Source organism: Tribolium madens, unplaced genomic scaffold (assembly GCF_015345945.1).
Source record: "Tribolium madens isolate multiple individuals breed KSU strain unplaced genomic scaffold, Tmad_KSU_1.1 Scaffold_97;HRSCAF=244;Tcas5.2_LG3a, whole genome shotgun sequence".
NCBI classification, from domain to species: domain Eukaryota; kingdom Metazoa; phylum Arthropoda; class Insecta; order Coleoptera; family Tenebrionidae; genus Tribolium; species Tribolium madens.
Window position 1 is genome coordinate 7061207 of NW_025401069.1, and position 24321 is coordinate 7085527.

Sequence of the window (24321 nt, forward strand, 5' to 3'; positions counted from 1 at the left end):
TAAAAATATAGAAATTTAAACCATAAAATACGGTTCTTAAAAAGTTAAGTTTGAGGTTATTATTAATTTATTTCAACATTGTAAATTGAACTAAAGAGAAAAAAAAATTAATTACTTAGTTTAGTTGTCACTATACCTAAACACTCTCCGTAGTTGTCACCTACAGCTTGGAACAATATTTTAATTAATGAAATTGGAACTAAAAATAGTACAATATGTGTCAATTTCAAAACTTGCAATCGGCAATTTCTCTTAACTGAAAAAGTTATTAAAAAGTTATCAAAACCGTTTTGGTGGTTCCTAGGGAGAATTAAAATGACATGATAAGTGACACACCTCCACCCACCCTTGAATATAATAAAAAAAAATTAACGTCTTCGTTTTTGAATAAATGGAAAAATGACTTTACCAAATAGGCTGTTGTATGACATTTTTGAAAAGCGCTTGTTATGGGCTTTCCAACGATGTATCGCAAGTAGGGTAGTGCCATTTAAAATTTTCAACTTAAGGTGGCTGTGGCTTGAAGGGTGGGTGGAGGAGCGTCACTTCCCCCTAAAAACCACCGAAACGGTTTTGAGAGATTCTTAATAACTTTTTTAGTTCTAGAGATATTGCCGATTGCAAGTTTTAAAATTGACACCCTGTATGTTATAATTTATATTTAGTAAAATGTACAATATTTTTTGTATTATACAGATATTATTTATTACTGCCTAAATTCTCGTGCGTCACAGCTCGTGGAAGATTACTTTTGCTTTCCACACGCAGAAATATTTTCGAATGATATAGTATCGCGTGTTCATAAAAACCAACTAAATTTTATCCCTTCTTTATTTTATTGTGAAAAAGTTGAATAACAGTGAAAACCGTTGGGAAGTATTTGAAACATAAATATCTCAATAAAAGGAGCTCGAGTAAACTTTTCCACAGTTTTTCTTTTCAAACAAATAAATTTTCTTCTTTCCAAGCGCCTTGCATTTCACCTGCTCAACCAATTTACGATCACGGCCCATGCATAATTAAATTTAATAATTTTGAGTAAGTCCTTTACCTCAGCGTTTTGGCAGTGGTAGCGAGCGGAGTGGCCGTTTCAGCGACGTGATCTTGCAAAAATTGGCACAAATCTCCCATTGGCGCGTACTCTCTCACAGCACATATTGGTTCGGTGTCGAGGCAAGCGCCGAGGAGACGGGCAATATTCGGATCATTTAGTCTCGCTAGCGCTTTCACTTCTTTATTAAACTCCTCTCTGTAAGTTTCCAAGCGCAGAGTATGCACGACCACGAATTTGCAGTCACTGAGTTTGCCGTCATCGGCCACCACTTCGCACAGATGCACGTCTCCGAACGGCCCGTCGCCGATTTTTTCGATTATAGATAATTGTTCACGCGGGAAAATTTCGATCACCACGTCCTCGTCTTGATCCGAGCAATCATCCGGTTCCGGACTCAGGGGCAGCATGAAATGGCGACTCATTTTCGACCGGGATAGCCCCAGCGGGGGCGACAGCGCCGGTGACGACACCAGCGGAAGAGGGCTGCATATATCTTGGTCTGTATAGTAGCTTGCCGGAGGTGGAGGCACGGGAGGCGGTTTCGGCAGGAAGTTCAGCATCGGCGGCGGCGCTCGCGACGATTGTGAAAACGACTTGTCCATCATGTGCTGCGGAACGGTGTATTCCTGGCAAACCAGATCCGGCACTTCTGAAAATGTAAACGCCAAAGTGAAAAATAAGCGGTTCCTTACACAGACTTCCGCTTGACAACCTCTCGATCAATATTTTATAAATGTGCACACTGACTTGTACGAATGGATCAGATTTTATAATATAAATTTTCAAGTTTTCCAAAAATATCTCATTTATTTGGCATAGCGATACAATGCTTTATACCTACTTAAATCAGATGCTCATGTACATACTTCAAAGCGACTTTTAACTTTTGTGAGTATTTGCTCACAAAACATATTTCACTCCTATTTGAAGGAATTTCGATCAAAGTAACAAGAAGTGAATTTTTAAATTAATAGTTGAAATTTTTTGGAACATTAGTCAAATAATGCACTAGATTTATTTTTTTTTTAATCTTTAACTTCTGATTAACACTACACTAAAAGCTAGTGTTTTTGAACAAGTTATTAATATTATCCGCAGTTTTATCATCACTCTGTATAATTATATTTTTTATAATTTAGAGCATTTTACGGTTGTGGTAAGACAATCCAAATGCTTGTACAACCTATACTTGTAATAATTGTTTAAAACTAAACTTTCATTGAACGATTTTGTTAATTTTTCTGTCCAGCTTTTATTGCTACAGTTTTTAAACTAAACTATATTTTTTAATTTAAAATTTTAGAAAGTTTTCTACAAACAGGTAAATATAAATTATAGAACCAAACGTTTTTTTAATCAATTGCTTCTAGAAAATAATAATTAATATAAATAAAGTAATATAAAAATGTGATCATATTTTGAATACGAAATTTTGTTTTGTTTTGAGTTAAGCGATTTTTTTGTCAAAACTGCAATTTACGTAAAACAAATTTTATATTTTATAATAATTTTATTTTTTATAAAAAAATTAGATACAAAGTAGATAGCTGTAATTCTTCGATGAGAAAAATGGTTTTATAGTGGGTTGACATTTAAAAATTTTTTTAGAAAATCGGAAAATTTTATTTTTGATGAAACATCACATTTTTATAGTACTTTATCATTCATCAATTAATTTTTACAAAAAATAAATAGTTTAAGCAAAAAAGCAAGCGTTTAAGCAAAAACTTGGTTCCATACTTTTTATTCACCTGGTATACAAGCTGATTCTTAAATAGACCGAAAAATTTTTATCAGAATTTCTCAAGGATAAATGGAGACAATTTGTACCCTTTTTACGTTTATATCTTTTAGAGACAGAACCCCCTAAACACTTACGGTGTTTATGAATTGTTGCAATGATCAAGTACTTGTTGTTTTCATCAATACCATGGTTTCCACTACCTGTGCTAATACTATTTACGAACATATCAGTGGCGTACGCTTTACCTCGAAAATAACTTTAATAAATTTTATTTGGAGAACGGTTAAACAATGAATTTTTTATATATATTTTCCAGCATATTCTCATTTAATACTACCAAGGATCAAATTTTGTCGGTCCATTTAGGAATCACCTGTATATTTATGGGCGCTAACTTCCTATTTTTATTTATGAATATATAAAAAAAAATAATAAATAATTTTTTAAAAACTACGTTCAACGAATGTCTGTACGTTTATTTTTCTAAAGGAAATGCACTACTCAAAAAAGCTCAGAGCATTTTTTATTAAAAATAAATAAAAGAGAACAGAACACATTCATTAATCATTATAAAATTGTTTTCTTTGAGAATATTAGCAAGTCTTTCAGTGAAAAAGCTCAATTGACAACATTCTTTAGTATCAAGAATGACCGTTTATTACTTCTACAGCTGTCGCAATGTTGCGACGTTTGTTGAAAATTGAGATATCAATATCTCCCAGCAGTAAACTTGCTTTGAGTTAAAGTAGTAGCTTTGCAAGGATAGTCCTTATATATGACCTTGAAAAGAAAGCCCATGCTGTAAATTTTATAATATAGTATTAGTGTTTCTCGAATCGCAAATTCGACAGTCTTTGTCTATTTAAACTTCCAAATTAAAGCTGATGAAAAGTATATTTTATTTTAAGCACAGTAAATTATATTTAAAACTTTTTTTTCTAGTTCTATAATTCAGTTTATTACAATAAATTACTTCTGTTTACTCGTATTAATATACGAGACGAGTTTTTGTTTTACTTCTGTTTACTCGTATTAATATACGAGTTTTTGTTTTACTTTTAGAAAAATATTCCATATCTAAATGAAATCTAAAACATGTGTCTGAAAATGCATAGGTAACATGGAAGTTTTTTGCTACTGAAATGAATTTATGCTAAAGCATGTTCCACACTTCCACCTCTTTGTTGAAATACTTTTCCTCCATTACCGAAATTTCAGGAAAATTTTCACGAGATCAGAACATTCCATGACAATCGATTTTATAATTAAAATTAAACCTCCTAAAGTCTAAAATAGTTTGAAACTAAATACATGAATTGAATTTTTTAAATACACGCTATATTAATCAGGCACTCACATCGTATTTTATTTACTCATAAAAAATAGAATACTAACAATATACAAAGCCAACTACATCATTAGAAATAAAAGTGGACTAATAATAACTCAAGAAATTTGAAGTCATTTACATTACTTACCTGAATAATCCGGACTGTTTGGATGCGTCTGTCGAGCATAAAGATTCGTCTTGCAAGTTTCAACGTAAAGAGCTGATTTATCGCAGTCTTCCATTGCCATCTACAAACAGAAAACACAAAATAAAACACGTTAACGTTGCTTGACTTTATAATCATATTTGTTTGTCAAATTTCGATTGCGTAACTACTTTTTCATACAAAGTTTTACTACATTAATTCCGTTTTGCTGAGTTTGCTGCAAAAAATTGCCTTAGCTACCTAATTCAGCGGCTAACAAGACCATAGGATACGTTTCTTTTTTCAAACTACAAGTTTTTCTTAGACAAAAAGAAATGCATTGCTTCAATGATTTTAGAAAACAATTTGTCTTCTCCCGTGTCGGAGTAACTGAATAAGTAATTTAATTAGATATAATTGTTTTTAAACAGGTTTGTGTAAAAACATGAATAATAACGGACACGAAGCTTGTTGACCTTTCGTTAATTTGCTTAATTACGGATATTTTTTCATTCAAACGTTGAAAATCTCTTCAATGCAATGGGTAAATGTGAAAATTCTTTTCAATCGCACAAGCAGTAGTAAGGTAATATAAATTAAAGGTTGAGATGCTGGAGTTGCGTTGTTAAAGATTTCTTACCTTGTCAGATTGAATTCTCTTTTCCAATCTGGGCACAACTGTGAGTCCTGTGGCCATTTTGAGTCGTTGATTTCGAAATACGATAAACACAATCGCTGTTACAAGGATCAATATTACAACCGTAAGGATCCCAATAACGAAACCAATGTAGTGCTTAGGTTCTTCATTAGTTCCGCTTTTTGTGGAAGCTCCCGTTGTATTACGATTTGCTTTACTGGACGTACTTTTAACTTCATCCCTTTGTAAGGGATACTCTTTGCCGGAATCTGGGATTGGGATGTCCTCCGCCGTCTCCGTAAAATTGCCTGTTATCACCACTGAAATAACATTTAGAAAGTAGATTTTCAGCGACCAGAAAAAGTATTACGATTTTAGCTTGTCGTTATTAAAGAGAAAAAGCCGAGAGAAGTATGGCTCCTTCGCTTTTCCCCGGCAATTTTTTGGGTCAAGTAGGTTTTAATTATTTTGGGAGAAATTTAAAAACAGTTTCGTAAGGGCGGAACTAATTTTGTATGTCCACTTTGACTGTCGCTAATTGAAGGAGTTGTGCAGATGATAAAACACGAGTAATCTCGTAAAGTCGATATTTTGGTGAATTTTGCGTGCGACACTTTGATTTATTTGATAGAGATTAATGTTGGTATTTTATCGTTTGCAAAATGGATTCAGTAGTCAAACAATAAGTCACTCCACTGATTATGGATGGCTGAAAGATTAAAGACGCTTACCGGAGTCAAAAGAGATTTCACTGAGCAAGATCCATCGGGAGGCGAAGTATAGTTGAAGTTTGAGGAATCGCCCGATGCGGTGGTGGAGTTTAATCGTAACATTGCGGGCGTGTTCTAAAACCAGGTCCGGCATGTACGAAAAATGAACAGGTTCGCCGTTGAACAAATTTCCATTCACACTAAAAAATACTCGAGCATGGGAGAACACCTGAGGCGAAGAAAATATCCAAATGTTATTAAAATGGTGAATTTCTGATTGACATGAATGCTAAACAAAATACTTTGTGTGTGTTTCCCTACAGAAACATTGCGTTGTCGAAAATTAACACTTTCTTTCATAATACCAATAAGATTATTAAGGGGTTTGTCAATACATTTTTGCCATAATTGATCGTATTTTTCACAATATTTGAGTCAATCTTAGGAGTTTTAGTCAACACTAATTTTCAATATTTAAATTATGTAATTGTTTTTCGAGCTCCACCAGGAGGATATCAACTATTATAAGAGATAAGAAGTCGGTTAAATTAGGGCAATTTTATGCTGAACAATAATCTAAAAGAAAATTTAATGTGTCAAGATTAGTTTTTGAATATTGGAAAAAAAAAAACGGAAATTTGTAATTTTCTAGACGTTTTTAACTAGGACGTTCTTAAGACACTTTTTTACAAGGAATCTAAATCTGTCCTTGTATTTTCCAAGGCGTTCTTTATATCAGAGTTTACAACACTCAACTTTGGATTTTCTTACGGACGCCATATTTGATTTCTGTCTTTTTGAAAAATCTTTTTGTACTTGATTACGTTTTTATTAAGCGTTTTTGCGAAGAGTGCTTTGGAAAAAATGGCAACAATTTCAACTAACAAACAAAATTTTGAAGCTGGTGCATTTGAGTATCTTTTATAACTTTGTGTTGTTTTGTTTTGCAAAGAGTAAATTCTAATTTATCAGGTTGTTCCTATTTCAAAACCTTTGTTTTTAAATAAGTTTGACGGAAATGTGAATTCCAGATCTAAATTCAATTGAACTGTCAAAATTTAGTTTGTTAATTAAAATTAGTGGTGTTTTTTCCAAAGCACTCTTTGAAAAAACGCTTTTTTTTATTTTGATCAGCATGTAAAATTTAATTATATCGTTGTAATCAAGATCAAAAAGACTTTTCAAAAATTCAGGAATAGAATATGACGTCCATAAGAAAATCTAAAGTTGAGTGTTGTCATGAGTGCCTTGGAAAATACGAAGACAGATTTTGATTCACTTATAATTACAGGAGAGCTTTTTTTTTTCGAAGTAAACTTGACATTTTAATGAGAATGCTGTTTTCTGGCAATTTAACGAAAAAAACTGCTTCTGAAAGCAAAACTGGCAGTTTTTTGAGTTAAATTGCCTAAAGGAAACAAAACTCGAATTAAAAATGTCAGTGTAATTCGGTAAGACAATTTAATGAATACGTAAATCCGATGATGCAGATTCAGACGCTTTCAAAAGTTAAGTTCCGTTTTGTCGCTGTAATAGTTAGGGCCAACTTTTGTCCTGTCATAGTGACAAAAACACCACGGCTTTGGGATTTTTAGTGTATAAAAAAAAATTTCCTTGTAAAAAAGTGACTTAAGGACATTCTAGTTAAAAACGTCTAGGTCTCATAGTTTTCGCTTGAAAAAATAAAAACGAAGATTACAAATTTCCGTTTTTTTCCAATAATTCAAAAACTAATAATGATACATTAAATTTTCTTTCAGATTATTATTCAGCATAAAAATGCGTAACTTTGCCCTAATTTAACCGAGCTCGTATCTCTTATAATAACTGAGATCCTCATGATGGAGCTCGAGAAACAAACACCCTGTATTAAAAAAAACAATTTCCAATCATCATAAAGTTACTCTATAGCTAAGATACACCAGCTACTTTAGCTAAAGTGACAAAAGAAAAATGCAAGTTCACATTCAACTAAGCCACATTTTTATTTAATACATACACAAAATAAACCCAGTTTTGCTTAATAAAAATAACTTCCACTCTGTTTTAATTAAGAGAAATATATTTGTTTTATATTAAACTTGTCTACTTTAGACATTATTATTTTTTTATACTTGTTTAATTTTTTAACGCATTTTGTATAACATAGGAAAAATACATTTTGTGCGACATTTGTATACATCCAAGTAACTGTTATCTGGCTTTTTAAAGACTTTGTTTAACATTCATTAATGCAAACTTATTTCAATACAATAGGAATAGAATGTGGAGCAATTCTGTTGTGTTTTTTGTAATTGCCTATAATTTACCTGCACATCTTTGCTGAAGAGATTATTAGTATGCAGATGAGCAGCTGAGAAGTTGCGTACTTTGTCGAACTCGAAACGCATTTCTAAAGGGTGGCCATCCCAACCAGGTGTGTCGTTGCGCCATCCTACCCACTCATAACCTACACCCAGATAATTCTGAATTAGTTACACTTTGTAAGGACGGATAGTGTCATCTTATGATTGATCGCCCTACATCAAACATATTTGTCAATACAAAAATGTATTGTTTCCGAGCTTTTATACACGGTGATTAAAAAAATGCGCAGTCACTTTTTATTAAGCTGAAATGCAAGCATTCTTTTATCCAATTAAAGTATTAAATAGTTTGCTACACGACCCCTATCTAAAGTAAGTTCGATCATTTTGTATCTTTCCAGTTCCGGTCTAGTTCCATTTATCTTCGGAAAAGAGTTAGACTCTAGGGAGCCCCTCACACCAGCAAAGCTTTGGCGTAGCTGAAGGAACTGTCACTTTACAGGTGATGACCGCACTTGCTCAACAGGCGGGCCCGATATTAATCCCACGAAACAGCCGAACTCGTAATAAATCTAGTCGCGAACTGCTGATTCACCCACCATTAATCATGCCTAAAGCTGGGCGAATGAAGAGACTTCTTTTATTAGGGTTGTGCGCTGCGGCGGCTGCATGTATTTTGGTTTTATATCCCTTATAATTTCTTCCTTCTTTTTAAGTATACAAGAACGTAGAACATTAAAGACCGAGGAAAAATATGTCTCTCACATCAGATAATAACCCAACACAAAAAATTGTAAAAAATCATTATTGGTACTTCATTATTGAAACACTTTAGAATATGTTTTTTTTTACTTTAACAACTTCCAAATTCACAAATTTATCTAAGAATTTGACGTTGATGTACGAAATGGCCAAAAGCTTCACATCTTCACTGAGTCACCCTGTACATTATAAAACCGAGTTAAATATTTCTATACTTCTTTAATCAACTTTTAACAATTAGTTTCAATATACCATTACATTTCATTTAACTTTTCTCTCGGTCAACGTTTCTAGAACAGTTTTTATTCTTCTACCTACGAAGAACTACATACTAGGACACGAAACGAGATACAAAATTGCTCGATTTTTTGAACCCAAAAAAAGTAGTACGGCGGAGTAAAAATGAGGGCGCTTAGAGTGTTTTACCGTCTCAGTTTCAAATCGTTTTAAATTAATTAAAATTCAACCAATGCACTAATTGCTTGGAAAAAAAATAAAAAATGTTGAGCTTTACATTTTTAATAAACTGTGAAACACGAATGACAAAATTTTTCACGAGAAATATGAGAAAAAAAATATTTCAAATTTAAAATCTGTGCTCTGTTTCATGTTTTTCAAAATGCTGCGAATACGGTTGAAGATACAAGAAAAATGTAAGAAAGAAAGTTGTAGAGAATAAAATTTTCTAGTAAAAAGTTTGCGAGACCATACCTCTATCTTTAATGGTTTAGGCCTCAAAGACGTTCAAAGCCGCTCAAGCAACGGATTCGTTTTATTTTTACTGGTGATTCAGTACCAGAAGAACACTTTAAAGCAATTTAAACCTAAACCATTGAAGATGTGTTTTCGCGGACTTCTTTGTAGCAATTTTGTTTCTTACACTTTTTTTGTATCTTTAACCATAATCGCAGCGTTCTCAAAATGATTGGCCGGAACGCAAACTGATAATTGTTTATAAGTTATTTTTAATACTGTTTTCGATATTTTTGAGAACACTGTAAATACGGTTGAAGATACAAAGTGTAGGAAGCGAAGTTGTAGAGAATTAAATTTCCTACAAAAAGTCCGCGAGACTATATCTCTATCTTCAACCGTTTAGGTTTAAATTACTTTTTTGTCTCTTGACTACCGGTAAAAATGAGAGGTATTCGTTACTTGAACGTCTTTAGGACCTAAATCATTGAAGATAGAGATATCGTCTCTTGAAAATTTAATTATCTACAACTTTCCTTATTGCATTTTTCTTGTATCTTTAACCGTATTCGCAGCATTTTCAAAAATATGAGACGGGGTGCAAATTGGTAAATGTTTGAATTTTTTTTAATTAATTTATTATTTTAGTTTTTAATTATAAAAGGAACCAAACTTGAAAGTAGTAGATTTCACCATGGACACTTATAAAAACAGTTCAACGTAAAGATGGCATTTGAAAAGTACTCGTATTCCTAATCGAATGTTCATATTTGTGTTTTATGAAAGTCCAGTTTTACAACATATTTGGCTAAACTGTAAGCCATTTTGGTGCAAATCTGAGAAAAATTATCAAGCTGAAGCAATATGCGGGGTTTCAAATGACAAACGTTGATCATCTAAAACTCGTAACCCCGAGGTCATTCAATAAAATTTATGGAAAAGAATCAATTGAATAAATCTGTGGGTCATATCAATTCGAACGTGTCATCAAAAAGCACACGTGTGGCAGAGAGCGGACAAGATGGAGACAAAATACAGACATAAAGTGGAATGAATCGGTCCCGAACAACACATTGTAGCAAGTGCCTCCGGCAAGGGCCGTAATATAAATGTAAATGCGTCCAAAGCAAATATCGCAATGCTGTTACCTTTGCCATGTCCTGCGAGGTCAAGCCTAAAGTTGTCTTGTCCTTTCTGTCCGTCGACTAGCTGACCTAACCCTCGCGATAGATGACCGCCTTCTTCTCGGCCGTCGTAGGTGCGGTCGGTGAGGTCTAATTCGGGGCCGCGTTGAAGTCCCTGAGGCACATCGTAGCTCAACAGACCGTCTGGAACACGTCAACGCTATGACAACGGAAGCACCTGTGCTGCTGCCAAGTTATTTATAATACCTATTAATCTCCGCAATTAATAATATTCGCGCTCTGCACAAATACCATCATAATTAATCATAGTTAGAGTCGGTGTATTAAATCAACGGTAAAGGGAGAAAAATCACTTTTCCAGATACAAATACAAAATACCGGCTATTAATATTAATGCTTTAAAAAATTTGATTTATGGAATTTTTAAGTGACATGTTTACACTGGTTTAATTTAGCTTTTGTTAGTTCATTACAATCAACAATATTCACAGACCCTAATAACTCACGAGTTAATTTACTTTAAATAAAGGGCAATAAGCTACACTATATCATCATATTCCAAATAAGGGAATTTATAAAAAATATGCAAATTTAAAAAAAAAAAACGCCGTAAAATCATTCTGTTCCACTAATAGTAACTTACGTAATAGGTAAATGCGGTAATTAATACCTACTAATGTGATGTTAAAAGCGAGACAACGAAGGAGCCGAGTCTTGATCATGTGATGTACAAGAAGCTTACCGAATGTATATCGTAATGTATTTTATCGCCAACCGTCAATAAAGCGAAACATTACCATAGCGATTTTCGGAAGTAAACAATCACTTTATCTTACTGTAAAATAAAATACTTTACCTACCGCTAATATCTTTCAACAAAGCCAGCCATGACTGTTTGACATTAAACAGAAATCGTTTGTCACTCTCACTGTTCTAACTATAAGAGTTTTGTAGCGAATTATTTATAGAAAAATTAAGAAGACATTCAGTGCACGCCGCCTGAAATTTAGAAGAAGTCGTTAGAGACGTCTTTCGAAATTCTACCAGACAAATCACTCGAAAAATATAATCGCAGGTATGACATATTCATAGAGTGGTGCCAAAAACACGGAATAAAAATWWTAASGAAAACGTTTTACTCGCAYATTTTTCCGATATCGAAAKAGTATTCCCYTTCTTCGTTGTGGTCGTATTATTCTAGGTGAAAGCAACCCTTTTAGCAAAAAATGGCATTGACATTAGTAAATTATAATATCTCATTTTTTCAATCATAAAATTTTGTGGTTGGCGATAAAATTTTGTATGCACCACGTCAGTAAAGTGTCTTTATCGAACTCGTCTATTACTCGCCTCGCTCGCTTCGCTCACTCGGCTCATAATCTCAAACTCGTTCGATAAAGAATTACTTTACTGACTTGGTACATAAATAACTATTATTATACTATTTTAAGAAAATTTGCCGAAAAGAATAATTTGCTATCTTATTATTCACAAAAAAATCACAATCCAGTAAGTGTTTCTTGGTTACAGTTGCCGTAACGTGTCATGATATAGCTCATTTACTGGACTCTTCCGTTCTGGTACCGTAATAGCTCAGTTCCCAGACTTAAAATAGAGCTGGGAAACTTAATTTACCAGACAGTATAAAATACTAGTATATTATGTAACTAGTGCTATAAACGCCACTTTAGACATTAAAACGAATGTCTAGTAAAGTTTATACACGTGTTACATACTATACTTTTACTACGATCACCACAAAAAAATTACTTAAATTTGGAATGTGTAACTGACAGAAAGCTAACTTTAGCCCGTGACTAATACAACAGTTGTTATTAGCAACGTAACTAATACGCACGCCACGGCTTGTCAAGATGTATATAAAAAGTCACTTAGCGTCATGAAAAAAAAAATCCATTTTAGATGTGGGAGTAGAAAAAAAAATACGAACTGATCTAGAAAGAGAGTCTGTTGTTAAGAGATTTGAAAGTATTTTTGTTAATAATAATTTGGAACAATGCAACCGGATACGGTTTTGCTTGATAAATACTTGACGTACAACACACACAAGAATGTTGAATTGTTGTTAATCAAAAGCGCACTCCAATGGTAAACTTTAAAAATTAGAGTCAGGATTGCCAAAAGATTCAGTTATTGTGGATCACTTTATATTAAATATACCTAGTCACATACATTTCTTGTGCTACACAGTTTTAAAGTGGTTTTGTATTTCAGAAATCATTTCATCGAGTTGGAAAAGTTAGTACAGATACAACAAATGTAAAAATCATACAGTGGTTTTCATTTCATTAGCCGTTGTGTGTTTAGTAGCCATATGTAAGAGTAACGTTAAAGTCCTCGTACTTACATTCCTGTACAAATTATAAGCTTTTCCCAGCTTCCAAAATGTATAAGAAGTTGTTACAAAAGAGCAAATAATTTCACTTATAACATTAAAATTTTGTGTATATGGTTCCAATCTCTATTTGCCAAATTGTGTAAGGGTTGTGAATGAGAGAGACTCTACTATAGTAATATTTGTTTTGACCAAACCACTTGCGTACTGCCACCACAATTTCAGGGTGATGAAAAAAGTAAATTATGCAGTTGAATTTATAAATCCCATGTGAAAATGTTCAAAAATGGTTTAGTTAGAGACATACGATTTTGATTGAATTTGCGTGTATTCTAAACTACAAAAAAACGCAAAAAATATTATATTTTTTTTTAGTGGAAAAGGTTTTGTTTAAAATGTAAAATTAGTATTGCTAATAATAATTAGCAAAATAGGTAAAGGAAACGTGCCATGGCATTCACATGTGTATTATATAAGGCTATCAAAAGTGTTGGACCAACTGTATTCAGGTTTGTAGATGATGAGCATTATCTTACACAAAATCTCGTATAACAATCTTAATTTTTCATAGGTGTTAAAAAATATAGGCTGTTTATTACGCCGTGACTTTTGTAATAATTAAGTTCAATAGAGTAATATGAAGTAAGAATCGACAATCGTTTTTATTTTTTTTAGATTTGATGTAAAAGTGAAATCTAAAGAGTTGGTTATTTTACTAGATAGTGGTAGGAAAGTCAACATTTTTTATTGCATTTTTAAAATACTATAAACTATAACAAAAAATCTTTAGTCAGTATAACGTACTAATTTCTTCTAAGATCTTCTTTTTAATGGCTTCAAGTAGCCCAGTGAAAACCACAATTTTTACGGCATTTTGCTTGACCTAGGTACATATTACATACCTTTTTGTAAATGTGTTATTAGTAGCAGAATCCAGTGTAACCCAGATTCTTTTTTTACCTAAGAATTACCCAATTAATCAAAGAAAATCTGATCTGACAATATAATCTGGCCACATAATTTAAAATACAGTGTCTGCATAAACTTCGAAGTGATCCAGAAAGACCGAGTCTGTTGGTAACAGATTTGAAAGTATTTTTGTTAATAATTTGAAACACTGCAATCGGATACGGTTTTGCTTGACAAATACTTGCCGTACAACCTCTCAAGATTGTTGAATTGTTGTTAATCAAAAGCGCACTCCAATAGTAAGCTTTAAAAATTAGATTCAGGATTGCCAACAGATTTATTCATTGTGCATCACTTTGTATTAAAAAAGCCACAAATAATGAATATTTCTAGCTGTACTTATGGTGATTAGTGTTATGGCGTAGAACTGGTTTCTTGATTCATTCTGTACATTTTAAAGTAAATACTACAGTTCTCCGAAAGTTTACCATTCTTTACAAAATCGAAGTCGAGTGTTAAATTACGCCGTAAATAATTGAAGATATTTGTAAATGCAGCGCCGCTACGACTGAAACGGGCGTATAATTTGCTCCAAGTCCAATTTATATATATTTTTTTGAATTCAGCTATTCAATATTGTAACATATGAGTTGAACATGCTTTTCACGGCAGAAAGCTAAATTGCTGACATGTAGTTTGGTATCGAAAAGTTAGAAACAATTGAAATCTACCACGAACGCTACATTATTCCCTGCTTGTTCAGCAGGGGCTGCCATTACAAACAAAACAACAGTCTACTACAAACCATCGTTATTAGAGAACTTCGTACGGAAAGCCCAATTACAGATAAAACATCAACCATGTGTACCATGTTACACACAAAACAACATAAAATTATTTCATTTGCTAATTACTTTTACGTCGTGTACGCTAATTACTGGCATCGGGCATGTAGCTTTCTTTTTTGTCGAACGTGAAAGGCCAGCTGAATTGCCTACAAGATGTGGAAAATTCTACCGAAATGAAAAAGGGCTAGTGGGAAAGTTTTAATCTCCCAAATGATTTAGAACACAAATTCCTATTATGTACTTATATTAAATTCCTATTATACCTATATTATTCCTATTACCTATATATTAAATTCCTATTATCAAATTCCTATTATGTACTTATATTATGTACTTGCGAGAATTTTTACAACTTGAAATTAGAAACTACAACAAATCGTGAAATCTGCTACCTACTTTTCTTTCAGACGACTCGTTTTCAAGATTTGTATAAAAAATAATCATTTTGTGTTTTCGTTATTACCACTGAAGCTAACAATTAATAATTAACTGAATGTTTGTAGCTTTATTAGTATTTATAAATCTATTCAACTCTATTAACTTTGTTTAATTGTGAAAGTTAGATGCGTGTAAACTCACCTATCCATATGCATCCGATGAGTTCAGTCCTCATGCAAACAGTACGCACGTGATCGCTGTATGGAACAAAACGAATTTTCGAGGCTATTACAGGAGGATCAAGCTTCTGATCTACGATCGTGAAAGTGTTTGTATTTCCTGGTAGAAGCTGAAACAATACGAACTCCGTATATACAAACGCTGAATTACATTAACATATAGAGGGAATAGTAAAATATTCTTTACACAAATTATTCATTAAGTCATTATTATCACACCTTTCTTGTTCCTGAAAACATGCAACGTCGCTGTCGTCAACTCTCATATCAAATTTATTGATATGTATTTATAAAAAAAAGGCAAAACGAGCTTTACACAAAACGTATTTTATCTATTGTTATTGGTCAAATTTACAACAAAAATGAGACTTAAGAAAATGATGGAGAAGGCATTTTAATATCATGTATTTTAAGAAAGAAAAAGCTTTTGATGACACGATTCAACCCATCCAGCTGTTTTTGTTCTTTTTGTTTTGTACTCACACGAATAGTAAGAAGAGCTGTTCGCTGCTTTTCATAGTTGGTTTTCATGTTTCTCCAGCTTTTTTCGTCTTGTAATAAAAGTAACTGCTCAGACAGCTGATATGAATAAAAGAAGGAAATAAATAAAGGTTATTGTTTTGGCGATAAGTTTTGCATTTTTGCATTTTTAAATATTTGTTCCCGAAATACAGTTATTTATACAGGTGCAAAGGAATATTAAAGAGTATTTGAAAGCACACAGACATGCTAATAAGTATGTTAATGTTAAAAATGTTTTTTTTAATAAAAAGTAAAATGGAGATGCACATGTTCGACATTATGCCATGTGTATTTTATCCAGCAAAAATAATATACGAGAATACTCAAATAGCAATACGTTTATTTTATTTTAAAGTTATACAGGTTGGTTCAAACGTCTTAGACCATCTCTTGGGTGATGATAAAGGACATTCAACTAAGTTGAAAGTTCCCATGACAAAAACTGTTTAAGCCTTTTTTTACGGATATATCTTTTCAAAGATTAGAATTTTTAGGTTAAGTCTTTGGCCGTTCAGATGATGCATTCTTGAATTTAATTAGGAGAAATGACAGATTTTGTAATATTAAAGATCAGATACTTGTTGAAAAAAACACCAATTTGTGTCTTATGGTAGATACACAAAAATTTAACAAACTAACAAATTCAGTTCTGTTTTTTTCTCAGGAAAAAGCTTGAAAAAAATCGGCATTAATTTTTATGCCTTCGAATCACCACGAGTTTACTTTACGTGTAAAATATGTTTTTTTTTTATTTTGACGTAAATAAAATTAATTGGGGCAAAAATATAAAAAATTTGAATCATAATTAATAAACTCTAATTGTTATAAACGTCTGAATTTGAATAACAAATTTTCTACTATTTGGATAAAAAACACTTGCCGTCATTTTTGTAAACACATGATCGGAATAATGTCCCTCTTAGCTTTCTAAACGAGATAAACATGTAAATGAGGTTTACATACATATGTAGTTCAATTTAAAAAAGCGTAATTATGATGCATACATAATTTAAAAATTCACGCACGCAAAATAATTGATGTGTCAAAAAATCTAATTCGTTGTGTTTTATTTATTTTTGTTTTATTTATTTTAACTATTTTACTCGTAATTAATTACCTACCTAAAATATTTAATACAATGAAATTTAAAAGTAATTACTAATCTGATCTAATCTAATTGCTAATCAGTATTTCTTACAGTGTTAAACAACAATGTAAAGCAACAAAAACTGTTCTTTTATTTCCGTTACGTATAAATAACAAAACGAGCACACATGCCATAAAGTCACTCTATCTTTTTTATTATGTTTTTTATTACAATTTCACGATTGGAGATTGCACTCTAATAAGATTATCAGTATTGTAGTTTACTGTAGCGGATACAAAGATGTTTTTTTGAAAGCTTTAATCTGTGATTAGTTAGCTGCTCAGATAAATGTAACCGCTGTTGACTCTTCTCGTAATGTTTCTTCGGATAGATATACGGTTTATCGAAGTGTCGTTTTCAAACCACACTTTTTCCAAATCAATTATTTCCGAGATTATTGACTTAGATCTTGTGACAGAAAGAGAATAAAGATGAAACTCACAATACTTTTAAATATTAGCAATTATTGCCTTTTTGAATTCGTCCTTTCTATTTACGTTTAGTTCGTGTCAGCATCAATTTTGACTTGACAGTTTAACAAATGTTACTGCATGCCGTCGTTCACAATGAACATGCAACATGCGTGCTAGCACGAAATTTTGTCAAACTCTACAAGATGAAAGTTTGCTAAGAATGAGCTTTAAATAAAAAATGAAACGTTGGAATTTCAGTCACTCCGATTTACCAGATTTTTTCCTTTTCTTTCCATTAACTAGATTTGCAAAATTCGTTTAAATCATTGTTTCATATAGAGATAAAAGCGAAAAAAAGCGAAACAATAAACATAAACAAAATAAGTGTTACGCTCTATTAAAACAACTGCATGAGAGCTTTTTATGGACCATTTTTATTCTATTTGTGTCATCGCATATACGGAAAAATATTGGGCATAAACGATAATGAGAGGCACAGTGGAAATGAAAGGAAACGGGTGTTGATATGGATGGAAGCCCGCTTTTCAGCTGTGACGACCGGAAGTTGAAGCGCCGCGACGCGCTCATTATAGTTAATGGTACAAGCGTGCGCCGAAGAGCCTGTAGTTACTAAAAATTTGAAATTATCAAAATTCCAAATTCCTTGAGAAAATTATTCCACATTTTTATCAATACCTAACTACGTTACAACTAAAATCTAAAAACATTAGGTATGTAAAAATTTAATTACAAAAAGCAAAAATCGCACAGTACTTTCTTATTGAACAGTCATGATAGAGAAAACTTGTAAGTTGTCACAAAACCGCGTTTTTATTCCCGCAATAATTTTAAGTAGGAAAAGCTTTTAATAACTGAGGAATTCATTTTGCTAATGAATTAGTTCTCTCAAAGCCGTATTAAAGCTTACTTTAAAAGGAACTTAGTGCATTTCTTGCACTGAAATGGGTATCCAATCATGTCGGATTTGAAACGTGCCATTGTTTCAGCGCATTTCCCTCTTGTGTAAACCAGATGTCTGCAGACTAATCCGAAAAGTAGAGGAAAACGTGGTCTCCTCAGAAAATTACGTCGCAGCTAAGATGTATTTCAACTGTTTGACTAAAGCAAATTATTGTATAAAACCCATTATTCATTGTATGTTAGTTTTAGCATACTTTCGAAACAATTCTGCTTATAGTTCGAGAGAAAAAACTGAACGAATTAACAAGTTAGGTGTAATTGGTATTCGGTGTGGTCGTTGTTTTAAGCAAAACCGAGTTACTAATTTCTGTTGTAATTACGGTTTTACGGTTCTGTTTCGTTTAGTGTTACAAATTCATCTAAAAAAAAGCATTCCGAACTTTATTCGAAATGAAAACAGATAAAGTTCGAGGATTTGTTTTCAGAATTATAAATGGTCCGTAAAAAAATTACTATGAAATCCCACTAAAGCCCGGTTTGTTTTTATCTGAAATAGAATCTTTGTCAAGTCCACATTAAGATTATAGGTATAAATAAGTACAAAAAATTGAGAGAACATAAATATTTCCTAATTTCTTCACTTCAAAGTTAACGGATTATTTGCAAGGTGGAAAACGTTGAAATTTTAATTACCCAAGTGCTAAAAAGTTTCAGCTTTTAATTAACAATTCAAAACAAAATCTCAACACAAAGCCAATGTTGTCTCAGTCGGCAGGCTTATTTATGTTCATTCTTTTGGTTGTGGTGGCCACGCACAGCTTACCTTTGCTTTTTTATTTTGTTGGCTTGGGCAATTAGGGAAATTTAAAAATTCTACAAGTGTAAAAATAAATAAGCAGCACATTCCACAAATCAGTATTTTTCAGATTATTTAAAGCAACCGGGATTTGAATGTTCAAATTTTAAATGCTTAAATTTTAATAAAACCTTGATCTTCCTAAGCCAGATTACAAGATTAATATTGCATCTTACGAGTGGCGTGAAAAGCTACTTTAAAAAGTATCTATCTAAATCTATAGATAGTAATAATAATAAACTATTACACTCCCGTGCTTATGAGACTCATTTTACTTTTATTTTATTTATTCTATTTTTTCAAAAACCGAACCATATTATTCCTCAAAGTACTTACTACATTAAAAAATGGAGTTTTTGAGTAATGACGTCATCAAAATTTTTGTTAAATAAAAAACCCTATTTTTTAGCCATTTCTAATAACAACACAAAAGTATTAAATATTACGTAACAAAGTTTTCGAAAAAAAATCATTCGAAAACTGAAAAACGTAAATTTTAACAAAATTTTAATTTTAAAATTTAAAATTTAAAATTTCAATTTTAAACTAAAAAGTGTAAAATTTTAAGTTAAGTTCGAAATTGTGTATTTTTCAAAAAGAAAATTGACCTGTTTGAGCATTTTTGCCAAAACAACATATTTACAGTTTTAATAAGATTATTTGACTTTACGCCAACACTTCAAAGAAATAACATTTTTTGCTTAACCTGAAACGAGTAAATCTGTAATTAAAACTTCTGACTCAGTGGAAAAAAAGTTCATTGTTTCTCTTAATTTTGGACTTGGAATTTTTTTTTCTTTATGCTTTCTAAGTCTCATCACATTGGCGGTTTTATTTTTTGCCAACGATACCACCTTGACAATTAATTAATTAATTCAATAATGATTGTTCTTGTGTAAAAAATACTTTGTTTTTTATCTAAAAGTTTCTTAGAGTTGCCATTTATTAAAATTATGATGTTTATCACAAACATTTTTGTTATTTTTAACTTCCGTAAGCTCAAAGTGACATCGTTGTTAAAAAAATAAAACCGCCAATGTGATGGAATTTAAAACGCAGAGAAAAATTATTACAAGTCCAACATCATTCCGGACTCAATAAAATAGTACGCAAAACGGTTATTTAGGTATGTACTCAGTGCCTAAAAACAGTTTATGCGGACTAAAAAATGAAATGCTAACGAATTTTTTTTAATTAGAAAGAGGTGTAAATTCGTGTTTTGGGAGCTTTAACTAAAAAATCTTGTATGCACCACGTACGTAAAAGGGTATAGGTGACTCCTCTCATTAAAGACTCGGCTCCTACGTCGCCTCGCCATTAATTACGATTCTTCCCCTAAAACCCTATTTTGCGAACTTATGTATCAAGTTATATAGCTATTTTATACAGTTTTGGCGTAAAATCAAAGATTTTTTTTTCCTCTTGTAAACTCAATCCGGGGACATACTGTATAATTTTGCCGCTTACTGCTTTACATACATATCTACATACATCATTATATTAAGATAGAATTATGCAAAAACACAATTCTTTTTGTTTATCTTTGCTAACTTTAACCTTTATAAGCCTGATTTTTAAAAAGTTCAATTTATCGTTGGCAAAATAAACTAGTTTTAAGAATTACGCTAATCGTACATGTAAGTGGTAATAGCCTCATTTGTTTGTTCCCAAATATAATGCTAAAGTTGTTAACAAAAGATTAAAAAAAAGTTATATGCCAAAAAAACTCGGTTCAACAGCCATAGACACCACTGGTAAATTATTGAAATTCAGTGGAGCAACTTTTCGTAATAAAATGACCATCACTGTCAACATCACATCAACTGACATATTATCTGCACCGAAGAATAATTCCACATCATTTTCTAAAAAATCTACAAATTAACAATGAATGCAACGAAGCGATGTGAAATTCATCCCGAATGAGGGAGGAAGGACATTAGTATTGCAAATCTAGAGAGACCATTCATCATCCGCTATCGCTTGCACCACAATACGCGAAATAAAATCAGCGTTTGGTTGGATACTATTTGCAATGAGCCATCCATCCACTCCAAAATCCCGATACAAGTCAATCAACGTTTCAGAATGAAACGAACATGATGTGTATCCAGACATTTCCAGTAATCACGAGCAAACTCGTACCTGGATTGCTTTAAGTGATTATTCGTTTGCAAATAACATTTTATATCCTAGACACGCGTAGCCCTTAAAATCTTACACTCTCGCACGTTGCTGAAATTGAGAAGGGCCCATTTGAATACCAATTCAAGAAGTGTAAAGCCTTCGGTAATTGCCCGCATTCAATCACCGTGTTTTCAAAAATGAATTTAAGTTGCTTGCTTTAAATGCAATACGGCTGAAATTATTTTTGGAAAGCTCAAACTTTGCGCCCAAGTTTTCTACATTCTTAAGAAAGATAACTATATACAACTATATTTTAAAAAAAATAGCAATTTTATATTATAGTTAGTTAGTTCATGACACAAAAAAATAAGTATTGTAATTTGCGCCGAAATTGAGAAAAAAAGTACAACTTAATGTTGTATACATCATCTGAGTCGTTATTAAAATAGTTTCTGCTGCTTTAAAAAAAAACATTTCTGTAATCATGCTTTATTTTCCGAGCACAAATTGTAAAAATTTGACATTGAATAAAATGTGCTTAAAATATTAAATCGTAAAGACAGTTCTAATTAGTTAACAGTTAGTTGTATGTTTTCTCGGTACGAAAAAAAATATTACAATTTTCTGTTGTGAATTTTATGTAAAATTTTGTTTATTACCTATCTGAAAACCAGCCTATATATAATTTAATCTTTTCACATCTTTGTTGTGTTAAATTTAATACTCGTATTATTTAAAATTTTTCAAATCAAGGTAACAACAAAACTTGTTTCGTTTTCAAAGGTGTTTAGATAAAAGTTACAAAAGACATAATCACGCAATCAAAATATTTTTAAAATGTATGCGAACGAGTAACAAGAGACAATGTAAAGCTCGAGAGGGAAGAAGATAATTGATATTTCGTCGCTTATCTTTTAGTATGTTGTTAAAAAAACATGAAAATATTTTAATGACCCGTTTTACTGTAGCCAAGCATATTATTTTAAAATCTTCCTTTTTAAGTAATGTTATCGTTTAACCTAATGCCCATACTTATCTTTATCGCATTTATAATTCACATATTTTGCTATTTTTCCTACCTACTATGCTTTACAAAAATTTCTTCTACCTCACTTACATTTTGTTTAATAAATATTTTCATTGTTTGTTCTTTAATTTTTTGTTTGAACGATTTACTCTAGGTAGGTACTGTGTATACTGATCTACAAGCAGGAACATAGAAATTAAGTTTTCCTAAAAATGCCTGACTCGGTAACCAACCAGATAAATTCCACTCAGTTTAAGTTTGTTTATTATATCTCTATGAAAATGAATCGTAAATTAATGCTATTAATATTTAAAACAGTGAGGCTGAACGCTTGTTGAATTCAAAATTTGAAATGTAACTTTTCTGTTGAATTTAACAACGAAATCCAATTAAAAGCGATTTACAAATTAAAGCCTTTCAAATGAAATTACATTTGCATTTAGGGCCTCAAATAAATTCTCATAATGGAAAATAAATTTTCAATACACCTCATAGCATTCAACTAAACATATTAAACAACTCATCAAAACTTTGTAGTCTGATGATTATTAAATAAAACTGGAATAAAAGCTTTTTAAGCTGATAGAACGCAATTATCTAAAATAAAAAAAATGCATTACCGAAAAAAAAAATACAGTCAATTATGTCGCAAGTATGAAATTTATACATATTTATACACATAAAATGCTTTGATGTTGTTGAATTGCTAACAGATACTGTAATGTTACAAAACTCGTAAATTTTCCTACGTCTCGTCATTAAAGTTTCAAGTGTGCCATAAAACATCGGTTTACCACTAAATGCGTTATCTACAAAACTTCTATTTTCAATGATATATAGATGTGTTTACAAAATGATTTTTTTCCTGAAAATTCTATAAAAGTGAGGGTACCTAATTTTAGTACGGCAAAAACAGTTAAAAAATTATCGAACATTAAAATGTTTCATTATTTATCAGTTGTTGGCAAGTCTCATCAAGCTTTTGATTATTATTTAGTAAATAAATAAGATTTTATAATGACCGCCTTCGCAGACTATACCTAACGATCTACTCGTAAGTGGTTTTAAAAAGTTGATAAAATCCAAAAATTACTTCTTACAATATTTAAAAAAATGCAAAAATAAAACACGGAATTGAAGCATCTTAAAAAATTTCAATTTCAGGATCATTTATTTTAAACATTTAGTTTGCCACCAGAAATAGTTATTTATTATACAAGACGATAAAGAAATTGTCACGAGTGGACTTTTTTCACGAGTAAATAAACAATCTTTATCGTCGTGTATAATATTTCGTTTTATTTTGTACTCACCTACCTGAATTTCTTAAATATAAACAGTAGATAAAAATTACTTTATTTCACTAGACGATAAAAGACTACTTTATCTATTGAAATTAGTTGATAAAAGCACTCTTTAACATTAAGTACAAAATAAAATGTTTTAAACAAATTGCTATTTATGAAAAAACAATTAGTTGGTCTCGCTCAGGAAAACCAATATTTTACTATCACATTCTGGGTTGTTATGTATTTTTAATGCCACGAGCCAATAAATTTATTTCGAAGATATTCGTACTTCAGGTAATCATACAATGTTTCTTGAAATCATATTTTCTGAAGGAATATAAAATAAAATGTACTTGGTGTCTTGTAGTAAATTGTAGAAATTTTCAGTTTACGTTGAAATTAGACGTATCATCAAATATGTTTTTTATTGTTTGTTACCATAAATAAATCCTAAATATATGCAAAATTGTATGTATTTTTTCGAAATAATAGAAATTGAACACTAAATCTGAAAACCATACGCAGTAAACTAAAAGTTATATTTTGAAATTTGTTAAAAGAAAGACATTTCCTTTTTAATTTTTTAGATGTCCTACATTTCAAGCCCCAAATAATTTACGCTGTTAGTAATTTATATTCGGGGTAACAGATCACTCACGCATCGATTGCGTGTTTCTGACAGTTTCTGACCAACTTTGGAAAGATAAAGTTTCAAACTGGAGAGAACTTCACAACAGTCACAATCTGTATCAAATTTTAATAA

At 31.6% G+C, this 24321-nt stretch overlaps 1 protein-coding gene across 2 annotated transcripts in view; it reads right to left on the bottom strand.

The window, feature by feature from the left end:
* LOC123014326 (discoidin domain-containing receptor 2) overlaps positions 1-24321 on the bottom strand; it is a 73411-nt gene that overhangs the window by 6691 nt on the left and 42399 nt on the right. For both annotated transcript variants that reach the window (XM_044413385.1, XM_044413386.1), the window contains 7 exons: positions 15219-15366; positions 10530-10709; positions 7930-8069; positions 5642-5849; positions 4914-5230; positions 4277-4376; positions 1052-1703 (listed from right to left, as the gene is read on the bottom strand). In XM_044413385.1, the coding sequence (XP_044269320.1) occupies positions 1052-1703; positions 4277-4376; positions 4914-5230; positions 5642-5849; positions 7930-8069; positions 10530-10709; positions 15219-15366 (1745 nt within the window). The remainder of the gene's footprint in view (positions 1-1051; positions 1704-4276; positions 4377-4913; positions 5231-5641; positions 5850-7929; positions 8070-10529; positions 10710-15218; positions 15367-24321) is intronic.